Genomic DNA, 11,393 nt, shown 5'->3' with positions numbered 1-11,393 from the left:
TTAGTGGAAATATAATTACGGTAAATTACTTAATTTTCTCACTTCTGTGCTCAATATGGTCACACGTCCTGAGCATATCACATATAAAATGACAATTTCATATCATTTGTTTAAATTAGAAAAAAAATAATTTCAAATAAGTTCTAAATGCGTAATTTAAAAAATCTCTTTCACAACTTTTCAATCAATAATCAACCAACTTCATAATGAACTTCAAAAGTTCCGTATTGGGCAATTCAATTACTTTCAACTAGATTTCATTAAGTGAGTGTAAACTCTATTCATTCCAGTTTAATCACATCCAGCACCTTATAAGTTCATTTAAAAATATAAATAACATTTTGCACTTATATTAAGACCCACAAACACACAAACATGCACATGCGTACAATCAAGTAAACGTATAACATGCGCCAGAAATTTCAATGTAAATTGTATGATGTCAGCTTTTAAATAAGATATTACTACCTCCATATTGTCAACAATATTTTACATTTTGGAATTTGCTTATTAATCTGTATGTATATTGATGAATGCATTTAATTTGTTGTGCATTCCAGAAACAGATCAAAAAGTGAAGTCGTTGATGAATTAAAGGCCTCATTAAGTGAAAGTAAACTAAATACATTCCAGCTTATTCACAGCATCGTCAGTTGACTTGAAAATACAAATAAAATTTTGTACCAATATTATGTCACATGCACACACACACGCATGTAATTGTCCATATTTATGGAATTGCAAAGTGATTAAAATATTTAAGCATTCAGAGATAAGCTATGCTAAAAATATGCTACCTTTTTTAATTCAAAGAGATGATGTTTCAATCATGGTAGAATGGCTATATACCTAATCACATTCGAGTAGATGTTTAATTTATTATATTTTATTTGTTGGCATATTTATTATTTTTTTTCAAGAGTTTTCTCAATTTTCACGCAATTTATAACAGTGTTTGCTATAAATTAAATCGTGCAGCAGTATTTTAATACAATTAACTGAATGTTAATATTGTACATAAAATAAAGTTCCAGTATAAAACATGTATAATTTAAATCAAAATAATTGAAATTCAAAAGTTAATAAACCACTTTGCTTGCCACTAAATTTTAACTACTATGATGAACATTATTCATAGCAGAAATAATTCTATATGCAAAATAGCAACACACGGCTGAGTTGTCAACTAACGTTGTCGTGAACATCAAGCTCGTCGATTAAGGTGAATTGCTTTTCAACATGAAGTGTTTTCTTGTCCAAAGCTGTCCAAATGTATCCCTGTCCCTGGATAACATAAACTTGACGTACAGAAGTTCTTCAACTTTGCAGAAAACCACAGTAATAAGTAATAAGCTTTCAAAATGATGTCCTGCGCGTTTTTGAAGGTAATATTCATCCTCTGGCATGCAAGATTTATTTGCGGAACAACTGATTAACGCGAACAGATGCGTGAAATTTGTCGAGATCTTGCAAACCGGAATCAATTGTATAACACGCATGAAAAGATAAATTACATTTAGATACAATGTTAAGGCAATGGTCGACTCTTGCAATAATATGCTTCATAAATTGCTACGTAAGTCTAAGTGAGTTGAATCTTTCAATGAAGCATTTAATGTGCTGTTTCCTCTTCAGCTGGTCAATTGTTCGTGGATGTCATTGTATATTCCTAAATTAGACGCTACCTGTGTGTTAACTGCAAAAGCAATTCGCCATGAGGTCGTTCTTCACATTAAACAGGCCTATTGTAGTATGGAAAGTTGTGTAGCTGCTTGTTACCAGCTTTCACCTTCCTGTAATTTAATCAAATACAGCCCTTTTGCAAAAGTGTGCAATTTGTATTACGAAAATGCAACGCGTCATATTCTGCAGTCAAATGATCGGATAGGACAGTCGATGCATCTTCTACTACACAGCTGTCACAAAGGTATAATACATATAACGTACAAAAAATTAAATTTTCTATGATACACCAGACTAACCACTTTCCATTTTTCGCATAATTTTTTAAAGTAATAAAAACCAGAAAATTTACAAATGAATGTTTAAAATCAGAAAATAAACTGTTTGATATATTTTGGTATTTTATTTAGACATTTCAAATATTCCTGCAGGAATCATAGTTCAAAGTGTATATCAGAGGAATGATTCAGCAACAATACACACACCTTCTACACACAAGAATTGCGAGTTTTTTGGGTTGCCTTTTGTAGAAAACTTTTATGCTCAGCGCATTCATCTTATTGTAACATCTTCTCTGAAACGCTGTATTGCTTTTTGTGAAGCACCTACTTACACTTCATGCAACAGCGTTTTGTTTTCTGCCCAAGAAGGAACCTGTCTTCTTCTATCTCGAGATAGAAATTTACCATTACTTGGGGGACTTATACCGACTCTACAGACCTCTGCACAATTTTTTATTATTTTAAGATGTTATAACGGTAAATGAAAATACGATTATTATTTCCAAATTGTCAGAGCATTGATAAAAAGTTCAGCAAAATCATTTGTATTTAATACTTCGTAATTACTTCTTATTAACATAATATTTATGAGTATTTGTTAGTTATACAATTATACAGCAGCATGACATTTTCATTTTTATTATTATGCAATAATCAGCATATTTTCTTTTTAAGATTTCGATTTTCCATATGCGTATTCCATCCCAAGGTTTGAAGAAATAGCCCCAACTGTTTACAGTATATTTAATCTGACAGTATCATTATATCGTGTACATTTTTATGCAACGAAAGCCGGCATTCGCATTGGATTATGGGAGACTGTAGATGAAATCCATTGTATAATGATATGCTTAGATAAATTATTGGCAGATTACTGTGATGGATACTTTTTCTCATATGGTGAAAAGACATGTCTCACTTTTAGTATAAGAAAAAAGTACGCCTTGCCAAACAGCCCACTTAACCGCCGCATAATACAGTTTTCTGACGGTAATTACGCTAATAAATTTTAAATATGATTAGCATATTAATGTGAACTTCGTATAACTTAAGTATGATAGTGGCAATTCTTTGAAATGTCAGTATGAGTAATTCACGTATTATAATTAAATTTGCACAATGATTTATTCTCAAATATCATACTTGTTACAATTAATGAGTATAGTTGAAAATTTGTTAATTCTTGTGAATTATTTTAAAATAAGCAGTGATTTCATAAATTTGTCATAATCAAGAAACAAGTAATGTCACACGATAGTAATAAGATTAATTTTGAAATGAAGTATGCTTGATAAAGCCAGAAGCTGGATGATGCTGTTAAAACTTTTTGCTCTAGATGGAATGCTGATCAAGATTGTAAAAGACCTAAGAATGCTTCCACTAAAGCATTCAAATCATTTCACCACTGAAGAAAAAGTTTCTTTGTTTCAGTTTAAAGAAATATGCACAGTGCAGCATTCAGTTTCAAACGTTATTCCATGGATGAACCTTGTTCAACTATATGCGAATATTTCATTTTTGAACGATTGCATAAGCATATGCCGCTTTATAAGAAACTTCGGTTTATGCCAAGGTATTGCTTATTCTAAAGAAAGTGAAGTATGCCTCATTGCAGTTCTTGGAAATTATGACGATGAAGTTTTTCTAAACGAAGGATATCATTTTCTAACTCTTAACGATTGCTCAAAAGGTAAGAGAGTAGCAATCGCAACGCTGAAATTATATTCAAAATTTATTAAATGCAAACATTAAATAGCATGTCAAGTTTATTGCAATAAAATCAAAATAATTTGAGCATTGAAATTAGCTGTTCTTATTTTTGGAATAAAATTACTTCGCTTCTATAAAAGCATCATCATAAAGATCAACTTACACAGACGTCAGCCACTATTATAACTTGTTATTTTTAATTCTTTTGTTTTAGACAGAGAGAATGAACGTGTTGACAACGATCAACCTGAATTGCATCTCTTACCGTTTCTGGATGAAATTTGTCAAGTGGAATTGTATAAACCTTTATTTTTATCCGGTTGGTCAGTTATTATAGAAGTAGTAAATGCAACTACTCTTCTAGAATGTCTAACAAACTGTGCAGCAGTTACGCACGCAATCAAATGCGGTGCGATATACTTCCTTCACAAAAGCTGCTTTCTATTAGAACGAATGACTCATGCGCAAAATTATTTCACCAGAGAAAAGGCTTCTGTTTTTGCAGAACTGCTTTTTTGTGAACCAAACATAAAATAAACAGTGTCTGCATACTGAGAAAATTGCGTGTTATCACTACATGCTATAATTACATAGCATTTCAAACTTAAATTAAATCTGGGTATTATCACAATAAAATCAAACTGATAAATATGTATATTGCTGCAGATGTATTTATATCATTCAAGCTTACATTTGGGTGATGAATGAAACAATTTATCTTGATTTTATGCAATTTTAGTGCAATAAAGGCGCAAGTGTACAGTGCACATTTTGTAATTTACAGTGAAGATTTAAACCTATAGAGAGTACTTGTATACTATACTGTATTTATATCATTCATCGACTTAGACTTCAGTGATGAATGAAAGGATTCATCTTGATCTTATGGAATTCTAGTGCAATAGAGGCGCAAGAATATATCCTGCAGTGCACATTTTGTAATTTGCAGGGAAGACCTCAACCTACAGAGAGCACGGACTCGAATTTAATGACTCGGACCTTAGGTAACTTGATGCACTGCACCAATGAAGTGCTCTATTGACAAAGTGTGAAGGCATCTGCTGCACAGCCCACTCACGCTTGGTAATTAAGCCACGGCTTGTATTGTGAAAAATGCGAAGGTACATTCAGCTATTAAAGCATCAGCTCCCAATTGTCGTGATCGACTATTCGACTTAACAATTTCCTGAATCAACTGCTGGTATGAAACGATACTATTCACTATGAAACAATTTGTTTTTTGCGGCAAATAGTTAGTATGTAACGGAAGAACAGTCGTGAGTGTCATTTAATTTAATAATATAAAATTTAAATGTTCTTCTAATTCTTACTTTTTATTAATGAAAACAGAAAAAAATTTACAAAAATGAACTGCGGCAGCTGTAATTTAATGAAAATGTTTAATGCTTTTTAATGAAAAAGTTTCAGTAGTAAATTTTTTATTTTTAGTAGTCAATTTTTTATTTTTTTTCTCGATAAATGTCAAGCATTTTATATGAACAATAATTTATTGGTAAAATATTAACAATAGCAACAAATATAAATACAAATAATGAAGCAATGAAGTGCATGATAATGCAAAAGTAACGAAATAATTTGATCAGTCCAATCAGTTTGAGATGAAAGTGCATATTTGGCAAGCTTTGAATTAAAAAAAGGCAAATTTGATTGTTTACACAATAGAAACAACAACAGCATATATCTCATAAAAGTCAGCTTCTTTCCTTTTTCAAATTTTATCAATGTTTTCAGTACATTTGACTTTAATATTCGACCGATAATGTTTATTACAATATATAATTCATATTTGATAGTTTCATTAAAATATAACATTGCGCTTATTTGAATGAAGTAAAATATTTTTCAAAATTAGTAGTTATTTAAAACTGGGTTGTATAAATGAAGAACAAAAAATTTGTTTAAACACTCATTAGTAAACAAAAGTGATTCAATACTTTACTGATTATCGTAGTCATTTTCAATTTAATCTGAAGTGAAAATATAATTCAATTTGAATAAAAGTTGTAATTTACGATTTACGTGATTCGTGGTTTTATTTTAATCTTTATGCAAAGTTATACAACAAACATTTGAACAGTGAGCGTTTTATCTGAATATATTCGTCAGCAAATAGGCATAAAAATACGATAAATTAATGAATAGGAAAATAACTCAGGGATTTATTAACGTCAACATTAACGTGGTCATGTTTGAGCAGTGCTTAATAAATAAATAAGCACCAAAACAGCGAAAAGCAGAAACAAAATATAAATAAATAAAAAATATATACATATATGTGATATGTAGATATGGCAAAAGGTAACAGTTGTTAGAACGAAAGCTGTCAAAGTTGACTAATCATAAGAACAATTTAAGTTTTAGTTAAGGCACAGCTAAGCATCAGGTTGAAAATTGATTTTGGAGAAACAATATGCAAAAGATAAATTAAAAATTGATAAGAAGCGTAAAATGTGATAAGAAAATGAACAAGTGGCAGTAATGTTGTTGTGTATTATTATTATATGTATTGTCGATTGGTTTGTTTTATTGAATGCTTCATTTCTGTTGGGACATGCTGCCCTTTTCTTCAGAAAAAAAGCTGCTTGTTCTATTCAACAATAATAAAATGTTGAATTATTTTGGCTTTTATCCGTTGTTGTTTGTTGTTGTGGTTTACCACTTTTTTCATAAATGAAAGATGTAATATTCCGACAGCACCTAGGTGTAGCAATTAAAATGTGGCTGCAGAATGTTCTGTTTTGGTTTCATGCTTATATTAAAACACATCTCAGTTTGACAAAATAATCAAATTAACACTACTTTATGAATCACTTTTTCCAGGTTGACCAGAGTGTATTTTGATCACGTTGCAGCGATATGTTTGGAAATATGGGCAAGATTCTGTCGACTTCAATTTGATCCCTTACGGCAACGCTAGGTGAACCCAACTTAACAATATATGGACTATACAATGTCAACATGGTCCCGTTGAATGTGCTCTGAACAAACTTCACGGCTGTGCTATAAGCAAGCTGATGTACGTGGGAAAATGGTTTCCGTTGATCGTTTGTTTGGAAGAAGCGGCCAAATTGAAAATGGATCCCGATGCGGCATTCTTACTTTGCAGCAAAAAGAAAAACTAGACCAAACTTTGTCAATTGCAATATACAAATGCGCAAACAGCGTAGAAGGTGATCTAATTCAGCTTGAAATGGCCGAAATTACCGCAAATGTCAAACCACCTCCGCATTATTTTGTTCCTTGGATATTGATCAACGATCTCAGCACAACACAATTGCAAATCTACCAAAATGGTCTTTTTAATTTTTTGTGCGACCCGCACAGCGGTTCAGTACCAAAAGGTAGTGCGGAGTTTACCAATTTGTTGAAACAGCAAGGAATTTGCAAGTCTACTGTTTAAAATTCATTAGCTGATCTGTGTTATTACGTAAATCCAGATCGCAGCCGTAAAACTTGCAAATACAAACGCAGCAGCCACAGAGAGTATTTAAAGAAACGCAGAAAGAAAGGATTGAGAGGACTAAATTTATTAACAGACAAGGAATACGTATTTATCTTACCCACGCTCACGCGTATCTGCTTACATCCATGAATAATTACAGTATATCGAATATCAGGTTTCAACATTGAGTTGTAATAACTTCGTTGTAGATCCATTGGCTCTATTTCAACATCATTCAACAACATTCAGCTGTGATCTAGGATTGGGTGATTGTTGTTTTTCAAGTCTTTACCAAATATGGTTCCATTACCATTAAAATACTTTATATGGACATAAAAAGCATTTACTATTTTTTAAAGAAAAAGCTTTTAGTTATAGCGTGGAACTGTGTATATTTGTTTTTAGACTTTGCAAATGATGCTTTTAAAAAACTTTTGCGTTTTACATTTCACTGTTAACAAAAGATTATCTTATTGCTTAATTTTATTCTTGTAAATTTGCTTTTGCATTTTATTTCTTCACATCTATGCTGATCAAAAGACTGTTTTCACAGAAACTTTTCTGATATTCGTTATAAGCGTTTCAGAACTAAGTAAATGTATAGTACAGAAATTTCCATTTTACAACAACAAGCAAATCAGAACTTCATTACAATATATACCATGGGCAAGATGGGCAATACAACGATAACGTATAAATATGGAAAAAGTTCATTTCTAAACTTGTAGACACTGTGCCACGGCAACCAACTAATCGTTATATTGAAAACATGGATTTCCTGTAATATTGCAATAATAATGTGCTACAATAAGCCATTGTTTGCATGTTTATTCACAATCCGTATTTGTCATTATGATTTGTGCACTTGAACGTGTGGCATCTCCCTTTGTATATTGGCTTATGTTGATTCTTTAAGATACAAACTGAAATTCATTATTATTTATTCCCATCATTCCAAAACACATCTCAAGCCTACGACACGAAAAATAGCACAAGCTAATGATAAGCATTGAGGAGTGAAATAAATGAAAAAGGGAATTGACGGTTTTGTTCTTTACAAATTAAATATCTTTATTATCTAACCGCATTATTCTACTAAAATATAGAAGCAACAAATGAACACCCTGAAGAAGAGATACCTGAACAAAGAGATGTTAAACGTGTTTATCTAGGTCATTTTTTGTTTTCATAATTTGACATGTAATGACTTTTTACGATGGTAACAGACCTAGTCTTGTTCACTTGCATGACAATGAACAAAGTTCTGCAGTAATTATTGTGGGCCAGGTGAAAGGCTACTCAGGTACAAAGGGAAAATCTAAAAGTGATAAATTGTCTACAGCTGCAGTTTTCAGCTAAAACTAGGAGTGGTGATTGCTGAATGTTAGCATCGAAACATTTTTCTGATTTTACGTGCCTGTTCTCTGAAAATGTGTTTAGTTCGCAAAAGAATTTAATCTTTCCAATCTTTCTTTCGCTTCTCTTCACAAGAGTTATTGTTTTTCTTCTTATGTTTCATTTAAAGCACGAAGGGTTTTCTAAAATTTCACTAGCCAACGCACATGTGCTGCAATTAAATTTTCCGTAAGCTAGGCAAAAGCATTTTCAGTTCAATCTGTGCATTAGCTACGTTACATCTGAGAAATATTTCACAAATCATCCATATAATGTGAAGTCAGTACATAATGCATTACAAGCTTCATAACATTACACACTACCCTACAGAAGCTGGCATTTCAGTATTTCTGAGCACTATGATGCCATCTAAATGCACAAGCCACAAATTCATGCCATGATAAATGGTGGTCTGGAATTTTTACAGTGCTGCGGATGCTTTCTCAAATGAACTCATTATCTGACCAAGGCAGTGAACTCCATGATATTGCACAATTATTGTTCACTCTCAACAATGAGAATGAAAATATTAGCAGCACATGAAAGACCAATTTATGCTCCTAGGTTGCTGACCAGGGTAATTAACTTATGATCATATTTTGGCAGAGCAATGCGGTACTAGAGCAAGATAACGGACACACTCGTGAGGAAGTGAACATAAGATGAAAAATAATTTTCTTTCAGTTTTGTTTGGTGAAATCATTTCGAAATGCAACAGATATTTTTTGTTCTGGAATGTTGAACCATAGTAATACAAGAATTGCAACTTGAATGTTTAGTCAACCCAGCAGTCGGTTTACTTTAGATATTGAAGAGAAATTTAATACAATTTACACAAAATGTATAACCACAAATTTCTATTTTAAACCAAAGTACGGATTTTATTTTTTATTTAAATGAAACATAAGAAGAAAAACAATAACTCTTGTGAAGAGAAGTGAAAGAAATATTGGAAAGATTAAATTCTTTTGCGAACTAAACACATTTTCAGAGAACAGGCACGTAAAATCAGAAAAATGTTTTGATGCTAACATTCAGCAGTCACCACTCCTAGTTTTAGCTGAAAACTGCAGCTGTAGACAATTTACCAATTTTAGATTTTCCCATTGTACCTGAGTAGCCTTCAACTAGGCTTCATCAGAACAATATCTGTCAAATAGAAAAGAACCTTAGGCATAAATCTTATTTAATTGCTAGCTAAGGAGGTAATTTATGTGACGAGTGAAAGCAACTGTTGGCTGACATTTCTTTTGAACAGTATTTTTGCACTCGCATGGATAAATAAAAGTGAAGCACTTTGGAAGCGAAAAAAAGCGATGAACAGCACCAAGCAGAAAAGCTGTAAAAGCGGCTTCAAATTTACTCTGCAGTGGACATCGCATTGTTTGCTGTCAGCATTTGTGCGCCATTTGTGTGTGATTAATAATCTTCTGTCAACATCAACAAAAGGCATGGGTGTCACAGAAATATCAAAGTTGATCTTCAGTTGTAGATAAAATGAGAAATGAAAACTGAATGTTGTTTCAAAATGATTATTTAAAATGGAATTTAAACCGTCAAATTTATTTTCCTTTTTGGTCTTGCGTTTGAGTTCAGTGCTTAGCATTCGAGGGTTATTAGCTGATGAGCAAAACAAGATCAGATATCATCCTCCGAAATTTGCCTGCTGAAATTGCGATGGATACGGATTTCTGGACTGGACGGCAATGAACAGAAAATAGACGCGAAAATGGATTCCTAATACTGGAGTAAGCAAGAAGTAAACTATGAAGCAGGAAGTAAAATGCTGCTGGGCATAAAGCTTGACGCAGCTAATTAAGCTTAACAAATCAACCGGAACGGTGCATAATCTATTTAAAAGAAAATTCAAGTCTGCAAATACTATTTTATGTGAACAATGAAATGTAAAACTGAAGAATCATTAATGTTATTGACTAAGATAACCACTTATTTAAAGCCACATTCAAATATTGCAAGACATCTTGTTAAATGCTCATCTTAACAACATACACAAACAGTATGCAAATATGAAGAAGTTAAACAATAGTTTTAAGCATATTAACTTTGTTATTGTTAAAATTCCTTTAACGAAACAAAAGATGGCTAACAACATATTAAAAAGCTATGTTTTAAAAATAGTAAATGCTTTTTTATGTCCATATAAAGTAATTTAATGGTAATGCACCCATATTTGGAAAAGAATTAATAAACAACAATTACCCAATCCTTGATCAAAGCTTAATAGCTAATCAAATGGCAAAGTTATTCACCCAATCACTTATTATGATGATTAGCTAATAAAATAGCAGAAGTCATTAGCCAATTACCGATCAATCGTGTTCAACCTATCAGAGTACAGCCAATCACAAAAAGGGGGGCGGAGTTTGGGGAAATCGGGACACGGATGAGTTCAGACTACCCCGCCTGAACCGTTGTCTCTCTCTATATCATTATTATTACTCACTGTTTTATTCTGAATAAACCGAATCTTAATCACACCCGTTGTCATTGATATTCTACAATTAACACATCCAGTCCACTACCAAAAGGATCCTCAAGTTCGAACTAAAGATTTTTCAACACTTATATTCAACTTCATCAAATTAAGAAACAAATTAATAGGAAGCAAACTTCTGAACAAGGCCTTTAAAATGCTCAATATTATACATGCAATAAACCAAGTTAGTTTAAATTAAAGTAAAGCGAATTTCTTAGATCTGATCAGCAGTTCTATGGATATAATTATGAACAAAAATGAAACCACAAGCAAATTTGTTAATAAGCTTATAATTTTAACGTGCTAGTCAACTCTTAAATGTATAATTTAGCTACTACTAGGTTTGGTCTACTCGGGGACAAAT

At 32.1% G+C, this 11,393-nt stretch overlaps 2 protein-coding genes across 2 annotated transcripts; both read left to right on the top strand.

Annotated features, from left to right (window-relative positions):
* The first annotated feature begins 1,525 nt into the window (after positions 1-1,525).
* Positions 1,526-4,211, top strand: Tsp_04972 (putative PAN domain protein). Its single transcript, XM_003369514.1, has 6 exons — positions 1,526-1,576; positions 1,636-1,927; positions 2,094-2,441; positions 2,640-2,954; positions 3,403-3,654; positions 3,889-4,211. Exons 1-6 carry the CDS (start codon positions 1,526-1,528, stop codon positions 4,209-4,211), a joined length of 1,581 nt encoding a protein of 526 aa, XP_003369562.1.
* A 2,455-nt stretch (positions 4,212-6,666) lies between these two features.
* Tsp_04971 (conserved hypothetical protein) lies at positions 6,667-7,095 on the top strand. Its single transcript, XM_003369513.1, has one exon. It carries the CDS (start codon positions 6,667-6,669, stop codon positions 7,093-7,095), a length of 429 nt encoding a protein of 142 aa, XP_003369561.1.
* Positions 7,096-11,393: the final 4,298 nt, after the last annotated feature.

Source organism: Trichinella spiralis (genome assembly GCF_000181795.1).
Source record: "Trichinella spiralis strain ISS 195 chromosome Unknown Scfld1557, whole genome shotgun sequence".
NCBI classification, from domain to species: domain Eukaryota; kingdom Metazoa; phylum Nematoda; class Enoplea; order Trichinellida; family Trichinellidae; genus Trichinella; species Trichinella spiralis.
The sequence above is the reverse complement of the archived record's forward strand: the minus strand, read 5'-3'. Positions and strand labels throughout refer to the sequence as shown.